Source organism: Nyctereutes procyonoides, unplaced genomic scaffold, assembly GCF_905146905.1.
Source record: "Nyctereutes procyonoides isolate TBG_1078 unplaced genomic scaffold, NYPRO_anot_genome, whole genome shotgun sequence".
NCBI lineage: Eukaryota > Metazoa > Chordata > Mammalia > Carnivora > Canidae > Nyctereutes > Nyctereutes procyonoides.
This window is the reverse complement of record NW_026575025.1, coordinates 3,847,212-3,873,515: the sequence shown is the minus strand read 5'-3', so window position 1 is coordinate 3,873,515 and position 26,304 is coordinate 3,847,212. Positions and strand designations below refer to the sequence as shown.

Here is a 26,304-nt window from a genome sequence, read left to right as displayed (position 1 = left end):
GAACCAATGCAGTAGTGGAATGGGGGCAGGGGAGGCTGTGTGGTGAATCTCAGCTCCTGGTGCTGCTGGCAGTAGGAACCCTGTCCTGTTGAGTAAAGGCTTGCATGAGGCCTAAACTCACCTTCCGCCTGTCCCTACCTCTTCCAGTATGTGCTGTTATATTATTTATGTACAAGAGGATAAGATGTTTATCACCATCCCCATTTTACAGAAAGGAAAACTGAAGCTCTGACAGGCAAGCTAATATGTCCAAGGCAGCCCTGAAAGCTGTCAGGAGTACGGATACAGGAACCCTGGCCTTGTCACCTCCTCCCTTCTTCCCCTCAATACCCACCCACCACCACCACCACCACCACCACCACCCGAACTGTATCACACACTCTGGGCTTCCCTCATGCAGGTCCAGTGAGGGGGCTGGGAAGGCAGCTTCCCCCACACTGTCTCTGAGCCAGGGTCTTGCTCTACTTCTTATTCCCACTCACACCCCTCCACCCCCCACCCCGCGCACAGTCGTTCAGTAACGTGACCCTCTAAGATCCAGCGTTCTCCAGTCAGTTCATGTTCCCAGTTATTGTTCGGGGCATTTTTCTGGGAAGCCTCGGAAATGTGCCTAAGCCGTGGCTGCCACCTGGCAGGTACAGCAGAGGAAGTGGGAGAACCCTCATCTGTGGGGCATCTCATCCGTGCCAGGCCCTGCCCTCCTTGCTGCCATGGTGTCAGTCTCCCTCCCTCCAGGCCCATTTTACAAGTGAGGAAATGGAGGTCCCAGGACTGTAGCAGCTCGCCCAGGGCCACAACTGAAGGTGCAGAGCTGGCCTTCCATTCCCCAACTCCCTGGTCTAGAGTGGCAGTGGATCCTGGACCAAAGGAGCTGGGACTTGGAGGCTGGGGAGGAAGTCCATGCTCTACCCACTACCCACTAAGAGGGTCAGCCGGAAAAAAAAATTTTTTTTTAAATAAAAATAAAAAAGAGGGTCAGCCGGAGGGGGCACTTGCTGTGGGAGGGCCCTGGCCTAGCCTGCAGGAGACCCTGTCCAAACAGTGCTCTGCTACCATCTGGCTGTGTGACCTTGGGAAGGTCACTCCCTTCCTTGGGGTGTCGGAGTTCTCATTTCTGCTAATCATACCTTATGCTTTATAGCTTTTAGCCGTGGACACTTTCTCACGTACCTATTCCCGCAGGCCTCCTCACACCTCATAAAATAGGCAGCAAGGGTATTATTTCTGAGCCCATTTTACAGATAATGACAGGCTGTGGGTGACATGCCCAGGATCCCACAGCTAAGGGGGTGAACCCCTATTGCCTTTGCTCCCCTTCCTGAGCCTGGCCCATCACCCCAAGCTGCCTCCTCAGCAAAGAGGGAGAACTCTGGCCTCCTCTCTGTTCTCAGCCTCCACACTGGAGATCCCAGGGCTCTTTAGTTGGGCTGGTGGGTTTTGGGTGCGAGGGGCTCCAGGAAAGGACTGGACTGGGATCCTGGCGCTGGGCCAGGAACCTGTGAAGGGAAGACAGGGTGGCTCAGGCCACCCCTGGTACTGACTCCTGCCTGGGCATTTGGGGTCCCTGATGGTGAGCCCCTAATGCCCAAGGAGGTGGGGTCCAGACCAGCTGCCCTCCTACATCAGCCCCTGGTGGCGGGGCGGGGGGTGGGGGGAAGAATGTGCCTGCCCTGCCCCACTGTACTCCTGTAGAATTTTCCAGACTCCCAGCCTGGGGTGCCTGGACCTCACAGCTCTGTCTGAACACCCTCACCCCCTCCTCTGTCCCCTGACTTGAGTCTTCCTCATTTTTCCAGGCCCAGTTCTGGCCACCTTCTTCCCGGGGGCCAGCTGTAGTGTGCTGGCCAAGCGGACTCAGCTGTCTCGGGTCTGTCCAGTGGGTGAGCTAGTTAACCGGGTTAGTTCATTCCCCACCCAGTCATGAGGGCAGGGCTGCGGCTGCTGTGGGTCTGAGCCCAGCCCCCCCAGGGTCCACCTGACTGGCAGGGCTCAGGGTGCTGAGTCTGTGTGGACCGGGGATGGCTGACCTCACCTTCAGGGTCGGCCTCTGACTCATGGCTCTCATACTTTGTGACCTCGAGCAAGTCCCCCTATCATCTCTGAACCTCTGGCTTCCGTCTCCTAAAAATAAGAAAGCTACTTTTCCTCCCCGACCACTTGTGAGGCTTGCATGTGATAAAGTGTGCAAAACACCTACCACTGATGTCTGGTGGGTTCGAGGCGCTCAGGAAATGCCTATCCCTCCCTCCCCTGCAATCAGCTCAGGCTTCATTCCGCCTCCGCCCACCTAACACCCTAGAGCAGGTGTCTGGCTGGGCCTTGGTCTGAGGCCTGCGCTGTATCTCCTCTAGCCTAGAGGGTGTGCGAGGCTGATAAAGGGGGACAGATTGGGGAGAGGGACAGAATCAGCTGCAAACAGATATGTTTAATCAGGCTCTGCTAGGTCCAAGTTGTGACTCGGGGCACAGGACCCCCCTGAGCCTCAGTTTCCCGACCTGTAGAAGCAAGATACTCCTACCTTTTGTGTTCTCAGCACACTGGAGGCTTCCTGGCAGGGTTGGGGTGGGAATGCAGGTGACCTGAAGCCCTGAGTGCAGCCTCCCAGGAGCCTCTCTAGCCTGCCAAGGGTTCATTTGCACATCTGTCTCCCTAATGCGGCGCAAACAGTTCCCTCTCCCTCTGGTCACCCCAGGGGCTCACCAGGCTGTTGAGCTCTTGGCTCTGGTCCTGGTGTGCTGGGTAGGTCGTCTGGGGGGAGCAGCATGTCTGAGGGGCTGGGCCTGAGGCCCTGCCTGTCTGAGACCAACATGGTGTCACTACAGGTCCCCATGCTGAGAACTTTTGGAATGCTTGGCCCCTGGGGCCCTCTGGGGACACAGACCCTTTCCTGTAGTGTCAAACACCTTCCCTTTCCATGTCTTTCCACCTCTCCTCCTAGTACCCTATGGCCCAGAACCTTCTTGCAGTGATAATAATCACACACTTCCCTTTGTGGTGCTCTACCATTTTTATTCCTCAGACCCCCCCCCCCTCCCTGTAGGATGGGAATGAACTGGCCATCATCTCCCAGAGAGGGCAGGGGGTGTGCCGAGGCCCACTGCTGGGACTCATGGCCTTTCCACCCACCCCTGATCCCCACCTCTTAGCCCTGCTCACATTCTTGGCTGAATTTTGCCTTGCAGAGGCATGTCCCCTGCAACTGGGAGTGGGAAGCAGGTTGAGAGGAGGTGGAAGTAGCAGAGCCTAGGTCTCCAGGGTGAAGGGTCCTGGGTTCCTGCCCCCAGAGATTGGGGTGCTGCAGGCACAGAGCCTGCCCTGTTCGCAGAGATGGAAACTAAAGTTTCTGGAAGGGCCATGAGTACAGGGTAGAGCGAGTTGGGCTCTGTCCCTTTGTTCTCCCCAGCCTCTCAGCCCCCCAGGGCCCTGAGGGCTCAGGTTAGGGAACTCCATGGGGCTGTTTGGGACCTGGCTGATCAGGACTGGGGCTGAGCCACTGTGGGCTGAGGTCAAGTCCAGCTGCTTTGGCATCTGAGGGGTCTGTGAGTGGCTCCAGTACCCCTTCTGGTGATACAGGCCCAGCCTGCTGGGGAAGGGGAGTCTCAGGGGGGCAGGTTATGTCCCTATCTCTGCCTGGCACTCCCAGAATCGGGGGGGAGGCCAAGGCTGAGGAGAATGTGCAGGGGAGGGGATGGCCCATTGTTGATGGCTGCTGGGGGGAGGACAGTGTGGGCAAGAACGCAGAGTGTGAGCCTCTCAAGGAGGCCACAGGGAGGCCGGCTCTTGGCTATAGATGGTGAGGGGTGAGCAGGGCGGGAGGCGGAGCTGGGCTGGCTCCCGGGGGCAGCATCCTGCCTGGGTTAGCCGGCCTGCCTTCCTGGGTGGGTTTTGCCTGAGGTTTCTCCCGAGGCCTCCTGCGCAGACCCCAGAGGGCCTGAGGTCTGTGGGTTGGAGATGTGGCTGCGCAGGGGGCTCCCTTCGCCCAGGGTCTGTCTCTTTCTCCCCCCACCCACTCATTCTCTGTCTCTCTTTCCTTACCTCTGGGTCTCTGCCCTCCCCCTGTCCAACCACACCCCCCACCTCAATCTACCCTCCAAGTACCTCTGAAGCCAGAATGTCTCTCTCGGGGTGCCAAGGACCAAGGCCACCCTGGCTGAGTCTGCCCAGGCCCTGCTCCTGGGCAATCCCAGAGGACCCGACAGCCCCGGGGCCCTCGCTTCGTGGAGGTGGACCCCTGACAGGCTGTGCCCCAGACGTCAGCTGTCTGGGCTGGTTAAATGGCCCCCGCCCTGCCTGGGAACCTAGGACTTGGGCTCTACTTGCTGTACGGGAGGGCTGCCCTTCCTGCCAGCCTCGGAGGCCCTGGATGCCTACAGCCCACTGTGGATATGGACTTCTCCAGGCCACACCTCCCTGAAGCTGGGAGCCTGCCCCAGGGAAGGCCTGGCGAGGCTGGAACCTGGGGCCCGTGTGCTGGCGAGGTTGCCCTGGACATGCCACATGTCAGAAGCTCTCAAGATGCAAGCAGAGGAGACTTGAGAGCTGGTCTTGGACACAGGGAGAGACAGGGGCAAGGCTTAGAGGATGCCAACAGCAGAGACAGGGCATCTACAGAAGGGAAGAGGCAGGTGGGGAGGGGTGGACTGAAGGAGAGAGTGTGAGACCCCAGAGAGTCCTGCCCTTTCCTTCTCACCTGGGCTGAGCTGCTTTAGCTGGGTCTCCGCCAGGAAGATCCGCCTCCCCCTGCTCTTGGAATTAAACACTCGCTCCTGCCCTCTACCCTTGGCCCCATCTTTTCTGTATTTTCACCTAAGGACCCATGAGAGAGAGTCCCCATACCCATGCGTGCGATTTCCTGTACTGTGTCTCAGTCATCCACCCTCTTTGACTATGACTCTGTCCCTCTCTCTTCCCATCAGATACCCCTAGAGCCAAAATGGCTCTCAGGCCTAGTGGGGCTAAGAACTGTAGCCTCAGGAGGCAGTACTATTAGCCGCACATCTGTTTGATGCCCACCCTACCTACCTGTGTGGAGGAGATTAGGGCCACCAGACAGTGCTCTGAAAGAGTCTGTGCAGGAGAGTCTCCTGGGAAGGCTGCTTGGAGGAGGTGGCATCTCAGCTGCCCTTTCTCTTTCCTCCTGAACCCAGTGCCTAGGGAGAGGATGCTGTGACTGAAGAGCCTGCATGATGCCATGCGGGGTCCCTGACTAGAGTCCCCTTCCTTCTCCCTAGTTGGCTCCTGGGGGCCCACACTTATCACCCAGCCTCAGTCCCGTATGAACCCTAGCCCTGGCCCAGGGCTTAACCCTTTGTTAGCCACCTGCCGCCGGGCTCTGCGATGGCTGTGAGAGCTGCTCCCTGGTGCCTAGTGAGGTTCCAGAGTGTCTTCGGTTGGTTGGGTTTGGAGGCTGGGCCGTGAAGCCCAATGAACTTGGGTTGGGCCTTGGCGAGGCTATTTTAGTTTCCTATCATTTATAAATGTGTTTCTGCAGGCTGTGTAGCGTGACGGCAGAGCGTCGAATTGGTGGGGTTCAAGTCCGAGCTCTATGGTCTGTGTGACCTTGGGCAAGTCCCTTTCCCACCCCAAACCTCACTTTCTTCACCCATAAACTGGGGTTCACAGCAGTAGTCACCTCATCCGGCCATGGCAAGGATGAGCAGAGCCACGCGAAGCACTTAGCACAATCTCTGGCAAGTAGTAACTGCAGAAATGTCAGCTTTTGTTATTCAGGACCCAAGACTATGTTCTGAGGTGCATGTCTTGTGTCTCAGAGGGAGAGCTGGAGGCTGGGTGCTCTTGAAAGTTATTGTGTTGGATTCCACGCATTGTCGTGGGCATGGCTCGGGGTGGGAACCCTGAGCGGCAGGGGCCACTTGGGAGCCCCTGGGAGAGCAGCCTCTCAGGCCTTCTGACCCATGGGCCATCCTGGAGGAGGCATGCTGTCGTCTTTCAGGTCGCCTGTGCTGGTCAGGCCCGGGTACGTGTCCTGGTGTTTCAGCCTGCCTCTCTGCACCCACTGCCGTCACCGCTGGCTAGTGTGGGGAACGGGTTCTGAAACGCTTGTGTGTGAAGCCTGCAGATGCCTGTCCCTGTTCCTGGTTGCTCTGATTCCGTGAGCTCAGGACCCCAGGAACGGCCCCTCTAACACCTGGCTCCAGTGACCTGGGTGAGGATGCTTGGTGGTAGGGAGCAGTATCACAAAGTGGGCAGGACATTGGACTCCAGAGTCAGAGGGTCCAGAGGAACACAGGTTCAGCTGGGCCACCATCTGCCCTGTGACAAGGCCCAGTGCCACCACCTTCCTGAGCCCCGGAGTTCCCGCTTGTAAAGCAGGGACGATGAGGCCCCTCTCTCCACCTCAGACTGGGGTAGGCCTGAACAAGGCAAGGTTAACGAAGCATCGCTCATGGGGGGTTGCTTCCATAGGCGCTCATGTCATTCATCTGTCCCCCCTCTGCCTGACATCTGTTTCACAGTCTTGGGGACAGCAACCTACCTGGGGCAGTTTGCAGGAACCTCTGTGTTCTGCATCTCAAGGGATGGTCTTCATGCACACTCTCCTCCTGCCACGGGAGGACGGGCATCATTTTGCCTGACCCTTCCCACGGTCTCCTGTCTCTGTATGCTTCCCTCTGAAGGCTTGGCAAGCTGATTCCTCCTTCCTGGCCAAGCCTTGAAGTGCCCATTTTACAGATGAAGACACTGAGGCTCAGGGTGGGTGGGCAACTTGCCAAAAGTCACATCTCAGTGAGATAGGGCTTGGCACTGAGGTGTCTCTCAATCCAGAGGCCATACGATGACCTGGTTAATCATTCTCTCCCCTGCCATGGGGCTGGGGAAGGGGCTAAATTCTGAAGGCCTGTCTGGGAATTCAGGTCTTCCTGCTAGAGCCCCTCAAATCTGGGGCTCCTGGACAGCCTCTCAGCTAGTTCTAAATGTCCCTCTAACTTAGGGTTTCCCAAACAATAATGCTGAATGTACCCAGTGCATTAGGATGGTTGGTTATCTTCTCAGCCCTTGGGAACAGAGGCCTGAGCTGGTCACCTTGGACCAGGTGTGGTTCTGTCTGTCTACCTCCGGGTACCAAACAAATATGTCTACTTCTCTACATGTATCTTGACGTGAAACAGCTTGGGGAGCCCTGCTGGCTCTAAACAATTCCCTCCCTGCCCCCACCAAACATACTAAGCATGCACATTCCCCGATGGATGGAGGCTCATGGTCCTCTCTGGGCCTCAGTCTCTTCGTCTGAGAAATGGGGATGAAGTAAGTGATGTCAAAAGCATCCTTCTAGTGTTGTGGATCAGAGTGTGTAAGCCCTAGAACCAGTGTTGGGAGGGAGCAGGGTCTGCCTGGGGCCCAAATAGCCTGCAAAGAAGGCCAAAAACAGTCCAGAAAGGGAGCTGTGGGGAGGGAGAAGTCAGGGGCTATGGCTCAGCCTCAATTTGAGTCTTTGGCTGCGTGGTGCCAGGTAGGGAGGCTGGAAGGCTTAAAGTGTCTGCTCTTCCTGATGCTGCACCCTCTGTGCCAGTGGCCTCTTCTTCATGGCCTTCTGGGCTCGTGGCCTTAGACAGGTCAGTGAACCTCTGAGTCTCAGTTTCTTTATCTGTTAAGTGGGAATAACAATATCTCGGGGTAGGGGATATTATAGAGAATAAATCAGACAGTGGGAATGGTATGATGCAAACTCCTCTGCCACAGTCTGGCCAGGGGTGGCTGCTGTCTACATTCCTGTGGTACCCCTGACCTTTTTCCCTCAAATGCCAGAAGTCCACCGCAGCTCCAGGTGTTAAGGTCCTCAAGGGAACCAGAGCCTGTCACCCTGGCCTGTGGGGTCGTGCGGTAGGAACCTTGGAGTCTCACTGGGCCTCAGAGTCTGCAGCTGTAAGACTAACAGGAGGCTTGGGGCTTCACAATCCTGTGATTCCTGGGAGGGGTGAGTGTCTTCTGACCCCGGTTGGCAGAGGTGGTGAGATTTTTACCCCCGGGTAAGAGATGAGAAGTGGGAGCTCAGGGAGATTCAGTGGCTCAAGGTCACACTGCTAATAGGAAGCAGAGCTGGGATTCAGACCTAGGTCTTAGGAGGGAAACGTGAGCCTAATCATGTTTGGTGGCCTCGTGATTTTCCTGCTGCCCAGAGAAACAGCTTTTTACTTTTTCTTTTCTGTTTTAACAACAACAACAACAACAAAAGGTAAGAGCAGAGAATGAAAAATACAATAGTGAAGAGGTCAAAAAGCCAGCCCCTGGAGCTAGCTGAGGTTTCAGAAAACATATCACCTGTTACACATGAAAACAAACACAGCCACCTGTGGCCAGCCTCTTTTTTATGGATGGCCAGGACAAAGTCCAGAGAACTGGAGAGCTGAGTGGCTGAGGACTAGCTTGCAGGTGGAGAGCCCACAGGTAGGCGGGCTTCCAGAACAGAGCAGCCAGGCCAGGCTTTCTCATTCTACCTTCTGCCCCAGCAGGCGACTGAGCTCACGTGGTGCGATCAGTTGTCGACTCACCAAACTGGCTGGACCTCTAGGCCTCTGGCAGGCCCCTGAGGCATAGCCAGAGGCTCAGAGACAGAGGCTCTGCCCATGCGCAGGACAGAGGCCCTGTTCCTTAGGTCGCCCAGCCCTGCCCTGCTCAGTCCCCACCCTGTGGCCCAGGCCTGCCCTGCTTAACCCTCACCCTCTTGCAGGGGACCAATAGCCGTCACCAGCAGCCGCCACCCTCTGGCATGGAGGCCTCCAGGCCATGCATACATTTGGAGGCCTAATCAAGCCCCTCAGAGGGCTTTGGACTGTTGGTCAGGAAATCAACAACTAACTTCTGGATAGTAATTGTCATTATTGGTAGCATTTATTTGACACTTCCTGGGTGTCAGGCCCTTGGCAGATGCTAGCTCATATAAGCCCTGCCATAGTTCATTAGTAAGTCCATCTGACAGGTGGGGAAGCTGAGGCACAGTGATGAAGTGATTGCTCGAAGCCACACAGCTGGTAAGATGTGGCAGGTTTGGCATCCTCAGGCAGGGAGAGTGGGAGGAGCGGCCAGGGTGACCAGCACGGACTGAGCCCTACTAGGCACTGGCTGGATTGTGGTTCCTCTTCCTACCTGTGTGTGGTGGGTGGGTTTAGTTTTCCATCTGCTGAGAAAGGGGCAGTGCCACAGTGTTTCCCCAGGTTATGTGGCTGCTTTGCAGCAGCTCCGGGGGGGATGGGGTGGAGGTGGGGGTAGGGGAACCCAAGGTTGCAGTGTGACTTTCTTGTGCAGAAGGAAGGCCTGGTGAGCCAGGGCAGGGCAGCAGGTGCACTGGGCCCGTCCAAGTCCACCACTGTGTGCTTAGGCTTGATCTTTCGGTGTGACTTGGAGGCTCTTGCTCTCGCCATCCCCTCTGAGAAACGCAGTGATCTGGAAGGTCTTCTGCAGAGTGGATACTGCTCCCCGGAATAAATGACCCCGGAGGGCGTGAGCCTCCAGGAAGTTGGAGTTGGAGCAGAGGTGCAGGGAGCTTCATGGGAGATTCCCTCAAGCCCACCTACATCTCCCTCTGAGCAGAGGGACCAGGCCTCTGCTGAGACTGGGCTTGTGGCAGTGGGTCTCAACACATTAGAATCCTCTGGAAAACTTAAAAGATCCCAATGCCTGGTCCGTACTCCAGACCAATTTAATCAAGATCCCAGGGAAGGGGGCCCAGGCATGAGCAAGTTGTACAGCCCCCAGGGTAATCCTGACCTATAGCCGAGATAGGAGACCAGCAGCTGCTCTAAGGCAACTGGGGGATGAGGGAATTAGGAACTTCTTGGCTTTCTAGGGTTTGTGACCCCCTGAAACCTGACAAAGGCATGTGTACCTAGAGAGAGTTCACAGCTTCCACCAGCTTTTCTGACCTAGAGGAGATTAAAATCCATTCTTGGGAGTAAGCAACCACCCCTTCCCATAAACCAACAATGTCATTTTTAAAGACTGGAAATCTCCAGTAATTGGATCAAGGTTGGTTTGTCCCATCACCTCTAAGCAATCTTTCCTGACCTCCCCAGACACCCACTTCCCTTTCCTGCTTTCCGCAAATACATACAGTGTGCTTAGCCCATGCTTGGAACTGCTTGGGGCTCGGGGATTGTGGCGAATGAACAGCCATCCCCTGGAGGAGCCGTGTTCTAACGGGGGCTCTAGACACACTCGAGAGCCCATAAGCTAATCGCAGTGAGTGGGCCATGTGACAGGCCCCGGTGTCAAGGATGCTGTTCCTTACAGTGGGCAGGGGAGCCTCCCTTGCTCCCTCCACTTGTACCACTCACCCCTACCCCGAGATTCTGGTGACTTGGTCTGGGCAGAGTCAAGGGCCTGGATGTTGGCATGTTTTGATTCTACTGTGCAGCTGGAAGCGAGGCCTGCCGTGTGGATCAGGTGTTCAGGGAAGGCCTCTGGGAGGAGGGAACTTGGCCCATGGGAGAAGGAGGAGCCAGCGGAGGGCTTTGGGGGGAACACTGAGCTGAGAGGCAAGAGAAGAGAGCAGCCTTAGGAATGCGTGTGTGTATGGGAGGGAGAAGTGCTGAGGACAGAGGAGCGGCGGGCAAACCAAGCAAGGCCTCGCCAGCTCCATAGGAGCCTGGATTTTATAGGGACCATGTCGGCTACATTACGGTTACAGGGTTGTAGGCAGGGGAGCGACAAGGTCTGGTTTACAGTTTTCAAACCCCTTGCCATGTGAATAAGGGATTGGGGAGGATAGGAGTGGAACTCGGGACCCGCAGGGAGCCGCCCTGGTCCAGGCAGGAAGTGGGATTTGGGGCCCCGGCAAAGTGCTGGACTAGAGGACACAATTTTGGGCTGTGGGATGAGAGGGAGCATGGGTGAGTGTGACTTTCAGGTGTTTGGTCTGGGCCAGCAGGGGGGTGGCGCAGGGGCATCCCCAGCCCCTCCCCCATCTGCAACCCTGCAGCTCTTAGAACCCTTAGCACCAGCCCCCAAGGTATCCTTGAGAGCTTCTGGTTTGGCATTTCCTAAGAGGTGCTCCATGTGGTATTGAGGGCTATTAAGTGTAAAAATTGTTTGAGTTCGGCAGTGCTTGCTGCCGAGCATTCTGGAGATGTTAATAGGCTGATGTGCGGGTGGCTCCTGGGGAGAAGTGGCACTCCACCGACTGGGTAACAGCAATACCTTCTGTTCTTAACAGCGCGTCTTCTAGGACTCGTATTGAGGAGCCACACCCGAAACTGCTGCTTGTGTCCCAGCCCGTCGTTGAACAGGTGAGGCGGCAGGCCCAGGGTGGGCAGTCACCGTACTGTGCCTCGAACCCCGTGCTCTGCTAGAGCAGGGACTGGCCTGCACCTCCCCACTTTGGGCCTGCAGGTGCCACGACATCACATAACTCTTTTCCCCCCCACACTGTTTGGGACACGCAAGTTCTAGGATCAGGCTGGAGGGCTGCTACCCCATCCTCCCAAGCCTCGTACCCTTCAGGTGCAAATTCACAGGTCCCCGACACAGACAAGGGGTTCTCTTGAAGACACCAGCTCTTCCCCAGGCCCACTTCCTATACTCAGGGTCTTCGAGGAAGGTGAAGGAGCCTTGGCAATGGGTCCTGGCAGTTAGGGCTGGCTCTGAGGGTGCTCACCACACAAAACGCCCACCCCACCCCTTGGGTGAGGACAGAAGAGGCCTGAAAATAGAGTCTCAGCTGACTCAGGGGCAGAGGGTATCAGTCCCCTTTCAGGTGGCTGAGCACTTGAAAGTTCTGGTGTTTTACATGGAAGTCTCTCTTCCCTTCACTCCTCCATCTTTCCATCTCCCCATCTCTCCGTCTCTCCATCTCTCCATTCTCCTGTTTACCATCCCTCCATCCAGCCATTGCTTCATCCTTCTATTCCTCTATCTCTTAATTCCCCATCTACTCATTCCTCCAACCTTCCATCCATCTTTCCATCATCCTACCATCCAGCCATCGCTCCATAGATCCACCCCTCTATCCCTCCATCTCTCCATTCTCATGTCCACCCATTCTTCAATCTAGCCATTGTTCCATCCTTCTTTTGCTCTATCTTTTCATTCCCCATCTATTCATTCCTCCATTCCTCCATCCCTCCATCCAACTATCCATCCATCCAGGCCAGCCAGCCAGCCAGCCAGCCTTCCATTCCTCTATCTCTTCATTCCCCATCCACTCATTCCTCCATTCCTCCATCAGTCTACCCACTATCCCTCCATCCCTCCATCTAGTTATCCCTCCATCCCCCATCTCCCCATCCATTGCTCCATCCAGCCACCCATCCCATCTTTCATTAGGTAACATTTGCTGGGGGCCTACTTTGTTCTCATAAATAATACATAGTCTTTCCTCTCAAAGTATCACAGTTCACAGGGCAGATGGGACAAATAAGTAGAACATTACTGTACAGCATCAGGAATTAGAATAGCAACTTCCATTTACTGAAAGCCTACCACATGCCAGGCATTTTATCCACATTATCTAATTTAATCTCTGGACAAATATTCCAAATGGATTTTATTTTCCTACTTTTACAAATGAGTAAGGTGAGGCTCAGAGAGGTTATGTCATTGGTCTGGGATCACACAGCAAGGAGATAAGAGAATCACATTTGTACCCAGGCAGTTGAACACCCGAGCCTGTTCTGGGAACTGATCCAGTCGCCAAAGCTATTGGCAGGAAGCAGAGAGGGAGTGTGGCTAACCAACATGTGTGTTGGCAGGGACAGGCTGACAATGGTGATAGAGACAAGGCTGGCTGGAGTAAGAGGTTTCCTGGAGGTGATATCTGAAGTTAGTCTTGAGGAAGGAGTAGGAGTTAGTAAAATATCAGCACAGTAATTTCATTGCATGAATTGATTTGGCGTAAAATTATATATTTGGTCAATTTCAATTGTAGTTGCTTAGAAATGGCCGATTTACCTGCTATACAGTATAACATCAAGTAAGTATGGCCTTCCTATTGCTCAGACAGCTGTCAGTGGCTGTTCTGGAAATTTCCAATAAAATGCGCACGCGTGCCATTCCCTTGTGTTGTCGGCGGTCCATATAGCTCGCAGGAAAGCCTGGGAAGACCCCCCAGTGTTTACAGAAAGCGTATACACGGAAGCAGTACACTGGGAGACATTCCCTTTGTTCAGTTTCATTGGCGGGTGAAATCCTTGCCCCTTACTCCCTCCAGAAGGGCTGATGCAGGCCTGCCCCTACTCTGGCCCACTGAGTCCCCCTGTGCCAGCACTGACCTCACTATCTGTTTATAGCGGTGGGTTCAGTTGGGGCCCTCACTCTACAGGTGAGGGGCCTGAGGACCTGGAAGTCCCCCTTCCCTGTGCCCGTGTGCTGGCAGAGCCAGTATTTGAACCCTTATCTGGGGGGCCTTTGTCTTCTCCCTCTTGTCTGCAATTCCTTACATTCAGTGCTTGCCACCAGCTCGCTTTCCCCCAGGATCTCAAGCTGAAGGCGGTCCTGACCCTTGCTGCCTCTTACAGACACTCGTGTGTACCTCATTGGGTCCCCTGCATTGGGGACATCAACCAGGGGGCATGGCTGTGTGCCCCCGCAACTTTATTTAGGGCCATTATGGTGTGAATTTTGCGTGCTACAAAAAATCTTTTTATTTTTTTTTCCAACTAGTTAAAAATGCAAAATCTGTTCTTAGTTCACAAGTTGTACAAAAAGAATAGGTGGTGGGTTAGATTTCATTTAGAGACCCAGCTGGCCACCCCTTGCCCTACAGCAGTGCTTATTCCCATCTCATGTATGAGAAGACTGAGGCTCAGATACCACCCGACCCCCCCCCGTCCCAGGCCCTCTGAATCCAACTTTGTGGGGGAGGTGGTCCCATCGTGGCACCACCTGGGCATGTTCTCAGCCTGAGCTGACCCCCTGCCCTCCTTGGAACTGCCCATCTTCTGCTCCGTGGTGCTTTGAGGGGGAAAGTCTGGACATGGAGGGAAGAAAGCCTTTGCATCCTTGGATACTGGCTAACGTGCCCTGGAGCCGCCACCCCAAGCTCTGGTTCCCAGCACCTTCTTCTCCCCCAAGTGATTCCGGGTAGCCTCTGGGTCTGCCCAGATGGGCCAAACTGCCTGCCAGTCCTGGGGCTGTCTGGCTTCTGTTCTAACATCCCAGCTGCCTCCTGGAGAGGATGGGGCAGCCTAAGGGGTGAGGCGGCCTGGGTTCTGTCCTTGCTGGTCAATGTGCTGGTGATTTGGGGCCAGCTCCTTCACCCCTCTGTGCCTCCGTTTGCTCCCAGGACACCAAAGGGGCTTTGCCAGATGCCTAGTACAATTTGTGTGAGTGTCCGAGACCAGCGACATTGGTCAGAGTCTGGAGCATCAGGGGATACCCGCTTAGCACCTCCACTTCCTTTTGCCCACTTGGGAATCCCAGCCATCCCACAGATCCCTTTATACCATCAAGCCCACCCCTGCTTGCGAGCTGTGTGACTTGGGTGGTTACTTCACCTCCCTGAGCCTCCCCCCTCACCTGCTGGGCACAGGAGGATTAAGGGGGATGCCCGACACCGGTGGCCGTCTGGACTCGCTGCCATTCGAGGGCAGCTACTCCTCCTCACTCCCTGGGCCCAGAACTGACTGTTGTCCACAAACTTCCCTTTTCTGAGCACTCCCAACCCTGTGAGGCGGCCCTGGCAGCCCAGCCTGAGCAGAGGATGTGGGAGCTGAACGTGTAGAAACTGCTTTCCCGTACCCACGAGAAGCAAGCAGCAGTTGCCAAAGACCGTTTGCATACTTCTCCAATTGCACAAAAACCCAGTGCGCACCGCTCGGGCCCTTGGCCGCCGCTAGAGCGTAGTTAGTGAGGTTCTTCCAGTAAAAGGGTGACGTTTCTGTAGACTGCTTGGGGTTCAAGCCTGGGTCAACCACTCGGGGCGTCCTGTGTCACTTACTGGGAGGAGACCCAGCCAGGCACACAGGTCCAGGTAGGAATGAAAAACATGCTTGCTCCATGTGAGAATTTTTCCTCTGCTGCTGTTCTGTTCAGCGCAAGTTTCCGAAGAGCCTGTGGCCTGTCAAGCGCTGTGCTGGAGAACAATAATGCTCCTTTATGTGGACCATCCCCTGCAGGGCTCCCTCGGGCCAGCCTGGGTCCGGGGTCTCCGATCTCTAGCCCTCCTGACACAGGAGAGTCCTTGTTTTCCCCACTCTGGGTCTGGAGTAGACCCCAGGTGACATTGCTGAGGCTGGACTTCCCTGACTCCCAAGTTCCAGCTTGGGACCCTTCTTAGACCCAAGCCTTGGACCCTGGTAGACCGGAAGAGCCATTCAGTCAAATCTTCCCATGTAGCACTTGAATCCCCCCAAATGATCTATTCAGACTTTGCTTCCATGCCACTTGTGATGGGGTGCTCATTACTACCCAGACAGCCTTGTCCTTCTCTGGACAGCTTTGTTTTATGTTGTGCCCAAATCTGACCCACAGCAAGGGGTCAGATCTCTAATTGAGATGTTGGAGAACTGGACTCCCTTAAGCCCTCTCCCCTATCCCGGGAGCTATAGAAAGTCAAAGCTGAGCTCCCCCTGGCAAGGATGATGGAAGATTATTATTTCCAGAAAAGGCAGAGGGGACCTCCTTATGGACAGGGGATGTTCACAAGGCTTAGGACTGTGAATTTTACCCTTTATTACCCTTGCAGGAGGAAGAAGGGGTGAAGCCTGCCCCTCAGCCCTCCTTCCCTCTGCTCTGTGGCCTGTTCCCCACCTCCCCTCCCTTGGGGCCTGTGGGAACAGGACTGGGCCTCGTGCCTGCTTCCCTACCCCCAAGCCCAGCTCTGCCCAAGCAGCTGTCCTATGCAGCTGTCCTGGCCTCAGCTGCCCAGCGCTGGCTCCCATCACCCCACAGAGCTGAGAGCTGGCTGCTCTCATTCCTGGATTGTATGGCTTCAGAGAGGGGTGAGGGCAGCCGGCTTGCAGCTCCCCTCTTCCTCCTTGAGTCCCGCCCTGGCCTGTGGTCCATCAGTGCGGAAAGACAGACACCAGCGTGCTCCAGCATGGTTTGTGTTGTTTCAGAATCATGGGTGTATCACCCAGGATGACAGTGAAGAATTGGAAACAGTCGTGTGTCTAACCATCGAGTGTTGGTTACATGCTCTGTGATGTGTCTATATCTGGGACTTTAACCCCTAGGATCCTTGGGGGCTCCTGCATGGGTTTTATGGGACCTGAGAACCCCCGGAAATTATATGTAAAATGCTGCCTGTGCATGAATTTTTCTGGAGGAACCTGACCCTCCAAAATGTTAAATGATCAACAGTATGGAATCCTATGCAACATGTAAAGTTATGTTGTAGAACATTCTTCCAGCATACAGAGACAGTATATTGTAGAATGAAAAAAGCAGGTTACAAATCACGCTATATAGTAAGAGCCCAGTTTTGTTTGAAACCATCTGTGAGACACACATGCTACAAGCATAACTACTAAAATGATGACAGTTGTTTTTTTTTTTTTTTTTATCTCTGGGGTGAGATAAAAATTTTTGTTGAATTCATGTTACTCTGCTGGATGTTCTATCCGTTGGATATTCTACAAACTTGTTCCTCTACTTGTTCCCATTATGAGGAAACGGTGGAAGGAGCACTCGGTCCCTTTTCTGAGAGTCTGGACCACCCCCCCTTCTCCCCCAGCAGCCCCCTGGCCCCAGAGGGGCCTGCAGATCTGTGCCACAAGCTGTGGTCTCTCCTCTGGGTCTCCAGCAGTCACCTGCTAGCTTCCTGGCCTCCTAACTTTGACCATCATCCATGTGGGTATTTCCAAAGCCCTAGAGGATCTTATGTAATTTCCCTCCAGGCTCCATTCCCTCTGGCCTGGTAGAGGGGCCAGGCCAGACTCCAACTGTCAAAACATCAAGCAACCGAGATGGCCTATAAGCCTACCCTGCCTAGCTGTGTGGCTTTGGGCCAGTCATTCAACCTCTCTGGGCCTCAAGGCGCCATAAAATGGGACCTTATGTTAGCACCCCCCTCTGAGATTGCTGCAAGGACAAGCTGGGATGATTTGGGGCTGCTGGTCACTGATGCCCATCAGCTTTGTTCCCTTTCCTATTGGCCCTGACATACCTGTCTCCTCTCTTCTCGCCAGGGAGCTCCAGGACCGGCAGGATGGGGTCAGCCTGTATCAAAGTCACCAAGTACTTTCTCTTCCTCTTCAACTTGCTCTTCTTTGTAAGTATTACCAGCACCAGCCGACCACCTCCAGCAGAGACTCTTCCCTGCGGCAGCCCAGTCTGAGACCCTGCAGAGGCTCCAGGCCCAGGATGGTGGTGGTAGGGGGTGGGGTGGGGGGCTGAGGCAGACCATTGCAAATGGAAGTGGGTGGGGCCAGCCAGGAAATCTCCTGGAACTTGTATTCCAGCTTGTATGCCAGGGTTCTGTGGCAGGGCCCTGGGTACCTCTCTGAGCTGTCCCCTCTCCTGGAGCACTAAGGTCCTGGCTAGTCGGGGTTGGAGGTGGGCGTGCGTGGGGAAGAGCCCCCTGGGTGTCCCCTCACTCATCCGCAGAGGGTTCCCTGAAATCTTTCGTGCCCTGTGCTGGCTCCCCTGCTCTCCTGTGCCCCCTCTGAAGAATTTGCTGTTATGATCCTAGATTTCAGCAGCCCCTTCCCCCCACCCCCACTGGGGGGGTTGTACCCTCACCTCCCAGACGGTGTGCAAGAGAGGCAGGCTTGAGGCCAGAGTGGGGACACAGTCCCCCTTCCCCAGACCCACCCTGGCAGGCCTCACCGAGTCCCTGAGCCCCAGGGCTGCCCAGATGGAAGCCTGGTGTCCATCTGGAGCTGGTTTTCCTCAATTTTCCTCTCAGGCCTGGCACTGACTCCTTTTGCTTGCAGTTGCCAGGATGATGATGATGATGATGATGATGTGTGTGTGTGTGTGTGTTTGAGTGTGTATGTGAGTGATAGTATGTGAGTGTATGAGTGTGGACACATGAGAGTGTATGAGTATGGATGTGTGTATGAGTGTATGAGCAATTGGTGTGTGAGTGTGGGGGGTAGGGAGGAGACTGATGCATGTGTGAGAGTACATGTTAGTGTGCATGTGTGTGAATGTACATGCGTGTGTATCTGTGAATGTATGTGATGGGGCAGGGGGGAGAGTGATGCATGTGTGTGTGCATGCATGTGTGTGAGTGTGCATGTGTGTGAATGTGCATGTATACATGAGTGTGTAAGTGTGATGGGGCAGCAGGGAGTGGCCCAAGAGGCCTTCCTGGGCCCCGGGGGGCCTGGGGGCTGTGTCTCCTCTGTGTTAGTGGTTCAATCTCTAGCATTTAAAAATCAGGCTGAAAAACAGGATGTTTTTATTATGATCTGATTTTATTTTTAAAAACTATACACACATATGAAGATATTTTTAGAGGAGAAGATGCCTCTTCTGACAGGGATTCTTGAGAATTTGGATTTTCTTCTGCATGCCTCTCTACATTTTCCAAATTTTCCACAATGGATATGATTTCCTGGGGAAAAGGCATTACATAGGGTTGTAGACAGTTTGAGAAGTAATCGTTCTCAATTCCCCCTCTAACTATAGCTCAACACACAGGTGCTTACAAGTGTGCTCCTGGCACATGCACCCCCGCACACGTGCACGCGCACACACATGCGTCCAGACCGTGGTGGTGCTGCCTGCCCTGCCGTTGTCCGCGCTGGCTCTGGCCCCAGCCCCCTCCTTGAGGACAGTGCTGAGGCCTTGTGTGGCTGTCGTCCAGCCAGATCTGGAAGCCACCTAGGGCACCTAGGCTTCCCCTGCTTGACAGTCAGCTCCCTCCTGGCTGGGCCAGGGCTCTGGGAAATGGTTGCCCATACAGCCGGAGCCAAGCCTTCCTTGGCAAGTGCGTAGCTCCTGGGCCTCAGCCTGGCTTCAAGGCCACCTGGTCAGGACTGGGGAACAGGAGGGTCAGAATGCTGTACTTCTATCCTGGGGACCCTAGGGATTGGAGAGAGGAGTCTAGGCTATGGCCTAGGAGGTGTGGGGGCTTGCAGCCAGGGGCACAGCCTGTTCACCCCATGCAGTGAGAGGGAGGGGATAGAGACTTTGCAGAGAAAGGAAACAGGGTTGATGGTTTTGGCCAAAGAGTCCCTTCTCATCCTGCTCCTAGCCTGCCCCGTGGAGCCAGAGACTGGAAAAGCTTGTCTCTGGCCAGAGCTTCGGGGGCTGGCTGGCGGGAGTCAGGTGTTAACTCCCTGTGTGCTGGGGCCCAGGATGGCCCCCCAGGATGTGGGGACGGGTGGGGCGGGAGAGGGCAAAGGAGAGACTTACAGGGACAGTGTGCGTTTGTCCACTCATTCGCTCATCACCCATTCGCCAACGGGATATTTGACATCTCTGTATTCAGACCCCAATTGTGGGTGCCAGGTGGACATGCCAACAGAAGAGCCATGGTTTCTGCACTTGGGGCTGTGTTCTGGGGGTGCGGGGTGATGTGGGCTCCAGTCAAGTACTTATTCAAATGGATGATAAAAAGGCGGTTGTGCTAGGTGCTGGGCATGAAGGATACGGCCCCCAGGAGAGCAGAGAATAGGGCAGTTGACCCTGTCGGGATGGTCAGCAAAAGCTCCCTGGAGTTGTAGGTGTGGCGGGCCGGAGCAGGAGGGGAGGGGGGAGTTCTGGGAGAAGCAGCAAAAGTCCAGCGTGGGGGAGTGGGGCAGAGGGTGGCTCCCCGGGATGCAGGCCGCACCCGCCTTCCAGGAAGGATTCTGGTCTTTGTTTTATGCACAGTGGGAAGTGGTTACATGATCAGACTTGTGGTTTGGAAAGTTCGCTCTGGCTGCTGTGTGTGCTCGTGTGTGCGTACGTGTACATGTGTACATCCTTGCCTGCAACCCTTCCCGGCCCCAAACTCCCCACAAAATTGCCTCATCAGCTATTCTTAGGTTCACAGAAGCCCAGAGGCTGCTGATGCTGTGCTGTTCTGGGGAAGGACACTGGCGTGAGGGTCCCGGCTCCTGGCTGAGTCCGTCGGGAGATTCTGGTGGAGCTGAGGGGTGGTTCATGTGGGGGGTGCCCCATGGTTCCCATGGTTCCAGTCTGTGGTTCCCCCTGTTTTGGTTGGCTGCCTGGCTGGGCCTTTCTCCTGCTGGCCTACAGCCTCCTGGCTGCTCCAGCCATACCAGATGGCAGTCGTTGAACATGAGACCCACAGAGGGACCGACAGGCCAGTGCCTTTTTGGGTGCTTTGAGGCCAGCTGAGGAGGTTAGCTGGGCAGCCCTGGATTTCCATTGACTTGGGGCTGTGTTTGCCCAGAGGGTATTTTCTGCCCTACCCTGTGAGAGCAGAGGTGGGCAGGTGAGGGGCTGCCATAGGGCTCTGAGGTACACAGGAGCAGACCGTGGGCCCGACGCCTGGCCATTGGCCAACCGCGCCGTGAGGTGCGGGCTTGGGGTGGGCAGGGCCTCGAGAATCATTGGGAACCAGACTCCCAGGTTCTGTAAAGTCCCCCTTCATCCCAGCAAGCTGTGTCACCTGAGGGGAACCTTTCCCCTCAAAAGCACCTCAGAAGCCTCCCTGTCCCCAGAGACTGACTTTCCAGGTGAAGGCCCAGGACCGGTCCCAAGGGTCCCTGCTGCTAGTGTGCCACCATCTGACCTGGCTTCCAACCCCTCATGGATGGACTGGGTGACCTTTGGCAAGGTCTGGGCCTCTGTTTCCCCCATCTGTAGCATGAAGACAGTAACAGGGTCCACCTGGCAAGGGGGGAGGTGGTGACAAGTGGCCTGCTGGGAGACAGGAGAGATGTAGGGTCATCATCAGCTGCGGTTGTTTTTAAGGGGCCCAGAGGAGCGTAGGGTGAGTGAGGTCCTCGCTTGGGGATGAGAAGTGGCACCACGCTGTGCCTCAGGGCTTTGCTCCCTTTAAAAAGAAAAAAAAAAAATCACAATACCCATCCCGCCTTTATTTAAAAGGTTGATATTTTATCATGGATTTTAAAATTAATTCTGGTTTTTAAAAAAGAATTACTGTAAATTCTTATTAATCTTGGTTGCTGAGTTTTTGGTTTTCATTTTTTATTTTTTGGCATCCTCTTAATTTTTATGCCCAGGGCAAGCATCCTGTTTGCCTTACTCTGGGCCTGGCTCTGGCTTTAATGATGATACTGGGTAGAGCAAGGCTGTTGGAGCCCCTTGGGCTGGGGTGCTCACACCACCCCGCAGGCTTTGTCAGTAGCTGCTGACCTTGCAGAGTAGGGGATGATGGCTGAGGTGGGGACCCGGAGCCTGTGATAGAGGTGGGTGGTGACATGCTAGGACTCTCAAGGTGGCTGATTCCTGAGGTAGGCTCAGGCCAGGCCCTGGGAGAAGGGCAGCACTGTGGGCCTGATGCAGGATCCTCTACTCCCCAAGGGAACCTGGGCCTTTGCCCACACTGTAGGCTCTTCCCAGCCTTAGCTGGCTTGGTGGGATGTGGATCTTGGCTGGGTTCCAGCTGGGGAGATAGGCTCAGGCTGTGGGCCTTGCAGATTAGGGGAAGGGGGAGGAAGCAGGGAATCCCTGGGCCTATCCCTGCCACTCGCCCCACACCTGCCTTTCTATTCCTGCCTTTCCAGTGGGTTCATGAGCTCATTCCTTTCCTGAGCATTTAGCTTATAGGCCCCTGGACATACAGAGCTGCATGCAACCTGACCCTGACCTCAGGGAGCTCACAGTCTACCAGAGAGAGACACACACAGAGCACATTAAATCCAGTGGGAGAGGGGATCCCTGGGTGGCTCAGTGGTTTAGCACCTGCCTTCAGCCCAGGGAGTGATCCTGGAGTCCCGGGATCGAGTCCCACATCAGGCTCCCTGCATGGGGCCTGCTTCTCCCTCTGCTTGTATCTCTGCCTCTCTCTGTGTGTGTGTCTGTCATGAGTAAATAAATAAAATCTTAAAAAAAAAATCCAGTGGGAGAGGCACCTGGGTGGCTCAGGTCATGATTCTGGGATCCTGGGATCGAGTCCCACATCAGGCTTCCTGCATGGAGCCTGCTTCTCCCTCTGCCTATGTATCTGCCTCTCTCTCTCTGTCTCTCATGAATAAATAAATAAAATCTAAAAAAAAAAAAAAAAAAAAGCCAGCAGGATTGGCTATTAAGAAGGGTCCAAAGGTAGTTACCACAGAGTAGGGGACCCTCTGTCTGCCTGGGGGGGTCAGGAGCTCTGAACAGCAAGTGGGCTTTATTGTTCAAGTCCATGGAAGGATTTCTCCAGAGCTTGTTTGGGATGTCCTCAGCCCCTGAGCCAGGCTAGGGTGGAGGGGATGAGCATGGGAGAGGGCCAGGAGGTAAAGTAGAAAGGTACTCCTGGGAGGAGGCTGCACCCCTCAAAGCTAAGAGGCATGGTCTGACCATGTATGGGCATGGGGTAGGGGAGATGGAGACAGAAGGGGCTCCCCACGCATGGCCCTACTGTGTGGTTGGTGGTGCATACCAGGACTGGGGGTGTGGGAGTACCTGAGGATGGAGGTGGTGCTCCCCCCATGTCCTGGCCTGGCTGCAAGGGCAGCTGGGCAGGGCCCCCTCAGGCCCCCATTCACTGCTCCTTCTCCTTCCAGATCCTGGGCGCGGTGATCCTGGGTTTCGGGGTGTGGATCCTGGCCGACAGGAGCAGTTTCATCTCTGTGCTACGTAAGGGTCCCCCTGATCCCCCACCCCTCACCCCCCCGGCCCTGCCCAGCTGGCTCTGGAGCGGTGGGCCTGGGCAGCAGGCAGGGCAGCTCCTGAGTACTTGAGCCTCAAAGCCAGTCACTCTTCCAGCTGACCTCAGGGCCTTGCCCAGGTCCTGTGCTGACCACTCTGCCCCGGGCCCCTCTGCAGGGGTTTTCGGAAAGAATTTTCTCTCCCTCCCCACACAAAGCTGCTGTTGTCTGAAGAACACTGGGGGTTGAGGGAGGCTTGCTCTCCCATCCCAGGCCCTTTCCCCGCAGCCCTGACCTTGAGAAAGCCTCTTACATTCCCTGTCCCTCCGTTTGCCAGCTCAGCAAGATGTGGGCAACAGCCCCTCCCCAGTCATTCAGGGAAGTGTAGGAAAGGCCGGGAAAGACTGATCGTCTTGTCAGGAGTTGATGGTGTGCCTACTGTGCGCCTGGTGCCAGCTAGATGCGTCAGGCCTGTGGACCGAGGGGGAAGCCACCAGCCCAGCTTCCGTTGTTTGTGCTCATTGTGTGCCAAGCCCGGGGCCCAGCATTTTGCACATGAAAATTGCCTTAATCCCACAACAGCCCTGCAAGGTATTCTAGTCCCACCTTACAAATGAAGAGATGTGGCTCAGAGAAGTGATGCCCCTGGCTCGTGTTCACAGAGCGTCAGAGTGATAGGTGTGAGACTTGAACCCCTAGAGCTTTGATCCTAAATGCTGCCCGTGGTAGGGGGAACCGCAGCATGGAAGCCCCTTCTCTTACTACTGAAGCAGAAGGAAAGAAGGCCAAAGCACTCCCGCACAGACGACGAGAGCCTCTCCAGGTCTACTCACAGCTTCCCCCAGGAAGCCTGCCAGGCTTGCTGCACTGATCTCATGGGCACCCTGAGGTGGAAGGGAGGCACAGCTGAGGGCCCCAAGTAGCACAGTGATGCCACTCCTCTCAGTGAGTGCATCCTTGGCTCACTTCCCTCCCAGCTGCCGCTGAGGCAGCAGGTTTGGCCTCAGGCCCACGACAGCTGCTTGATTTGAATAAAGCGGAACCAGGCTAGGATGGGTGATGGAGAGGCCACACCTGTCACTGTGGCCCCAGGGGGCCAGGCCTCCCCTCAGACCTGAAAGGAAGCAAGGAAGGTCCACCCTCCAGCCACATCCGATGCAGCCTGGGGCTGGCTGTTAGTTCTGCCTCCTTCTGGGGGGCTGCAGACTGGGGGCTTGGGTCTGCATTTCCCACCCCTGCTCCCTATGCCTTCCCAATGGGGGACACTTGCTCCTCCGCCCTGATTAGGGCCAGGCTCCCCCACTTCCTGGCTGTGGCCCACACCCAGTGGGCCCTGCACCATGGGGCAAAGTCTCAAGGCCCAGCTCACCAGCTGCATCTTTGTCCTCTGCACTTCGCCCCCGGCCGCAGGAACCCTCCTGCTGCACCTCTGGCCTCCTCCCTGTTCAGTTCGCAGACTCTTGAGCTGCCGGGATCTAGAGGTCCCCTAGATGCACCCGGAATGTTTGCACAAATACAAGGGCCCTGGGCCCACCCCAAAGGATTTGACTCCATTGGTGTGTGGGTGGTGGGCCTGGAGCACTGTGGTTTTTTAAAAACTCCCCAGGTGATTTCCCAGGTAGCCAGGGTGCAGAAGCACTGATCTAGCAGAGGGAAAAGATTTGCTAAGAGTCACACAGCACGTAAGGGCCAGGGCTGTGACCCAGGACTCCTGACCTGCTCTGTTCCAGGCCTGCATGACACAGCTCTTCCCTCACCTAACTGAAGCCTCACTGTGAGTCCACGGGGTGAGGTGTCTCTGTCCCCATTAAACAGTGGAGGAAACTGCAGCCACAGAGAGGGAAAGTAACTCATCCCGGGACACATAGCCAGGTGCTGGAGCCGGGATGTGAACCAGGCGGCATGGCTCCTGAGCTCCCACACTCTGAGCCCCTGTACTGCAGGGTTCCATAGGCGTCACGCATTCCTGCCTTAACCAGAGGGAGCAAGCGTCATGGTGTGGAGCAGACTCTAGGGCTGGGCTGCCGAGGTTCAGATCCTGGCCCTGCTACCTACTAGCTGGGTGATCCTGGGCCAGTTACTTCACCTCTCTCTGCCTCTTCATCTGGAAAATGGGAGTAGTAATAGAATATATCCCATAAGGTTATGGTGAAAAATTAAATGAGTTAATATACAAGAAGCATTTAGAACAACTCCTCCTAGTCACCCCTACATAAGTGATTGTTAAATTGATAATAACATTTTTAAGAAGGAGGATTTAGTTCGATTTTATAGAGAAAGAAACAGAGGCCAGCAAGGCCAGCGAACAGCTTGCCCACATTCAGAGCCGGTTAGCAGCAGAGCTGGGATTAGACCCCCTATGTTGTTGCCTCGGGTCTCTTTATATTGGGCCGCTTCTACCTCGCTGGCACCTGCCGGGCCTGGCAAGACCAAGATGTTTCTGCCATGCACAGCGGAGGGCCACCCCAGAATGTCCACTTGTCCCCTTCCTAAATCAGGTTGCTCAGATTGGGGCCAGCCTGAGACTCCGGGTGAGGTCAAGGACTGGCGTCCACTAGATGTTCTGAGAAGCCGAGACCCCGCGACCGGGCTGGCCTCCTGGGAGAGAACCTGAGTTGGTGGTCTCAGCCCTGGGGTCTTGCCTGCTGCCCCCCCCCCACGCCCCTGGCACTCCCCGCTGGGCTTCAGGGCTCTTAGGGACAAATTAGAATGTAAATCTACCCTCAGCGGCCTGTTGTGGAAATAAAGCAGATGATTCAGATAAAGGGCCTTGTTCTGGCTGGCACACAGTGGATTCCAGGCCGTGCCAAGTTCCTTTTCTCTGGGAGTAGTCCCTGGGAGGAACCCGAACCCGGGAAGCTTAGAAAAAGTAGCACTGGATGGCTTCCTCCTGACCATGCTGATTGCTGAGAGCAGGGCTGTCAGGGCCTGGAATGAAAGTGGGGGTTCAATGCCAGGAGCCCCCCACCCTCCCCCCAGCAGGGCACTGTCTCCTCCTGCCCACATCCCCGCCTGCTTGGGGGCTCCTGCAGAGGAGCTGGGCGGGAGGCAGCCTTGCCCTGGCACCCTGAGAGCAGAGTGGGCTGGCCAGGGCCCTTCCTGAGCTCCAGAACATCCTTCTGACCAGGAAGTGGAGCCGAATCAGGCCCTCCTCTCCACCCACACTTCAGCTTTGTAGTTACTTCTTAAGGGCAGGAACGCCCCCTGGATGGCCCAGGGTGGGGCCCTCAGCTTTCCGAGGCCCCCCAGGGAGCTGGCCAGTGTTCTCCTTGCTGACGTCACTCCTGCCAGCTCTGGACATGCCCCCCTTAGGAGAGCACAATAATTTGCAGATTCCAGGTGGTCTTGCAGGAAAAGTCTGTCCAGTTGTGATGGACCCAGGAACCTACTTCCCTAAGAGGTTCCCCTGATCTGCTAATGCACTCCAGGATGCTCTCCAGCTTTCTGGAAACATCCTGCCCCAGCTGCCTCCTGAGGGTGCAGGGGCTGTGGTGGGAGGAGTCTGCAGCCCCTTGCCAGTGGGGGAGGCACATCGACCCTGGCGCTCCTGGCATATGACCACCCCTGGGTAGAGCGCACCTCGTCCAGGTGGGCTGAGGGTGGGTGTGAGCCACGTCCTGTTCTGGCAGGGGATGTGCTGGTCTTCTTGGGAAATGCTGGTCCAGTGCCCCGACCTCCACCCACCGGGTGGGCT

At 55.6% G+C, this 26,304-nt stretch overlaps 1 protein-coding gene across 2 annotated transcripts in view; it reads left to right on the top strand.

Annotated features, from left to right (window-relative positions):
• CD82 (CD82 molecule) overlaps positions 1 to 26,304 on the top strand; it is a 51,094-nt gene that overhangs the window by 9,724 nt on the left and 15,066 nt on the right. Inside the window, exons 2-4 of one of the 2 annotated variants that reach the window (XM_055314376.1) lie at positions 11,171 to 11,243; positions 17,082 to 17,164; positions 22,527 to 22,599. In XM_055314376.1, the coding sequence (XP_055170351.1) occupies positions 17,102 to 17,164; positions 22,527 to 22,599 (136 nt within the window). In that variant the 5' untranslated portion in view covers positions 11,171 to 11,243; positions 17,082 to 17,101. The remainder of the gene's footprint in view (positions 1 to 11,170; positions 11,244 to 17,081; positions 17,165 to 22,526; positions 22,600 to 26,304) is intronic. The other variant, XM_055314382.1, reaches the window with a different exon arrangement.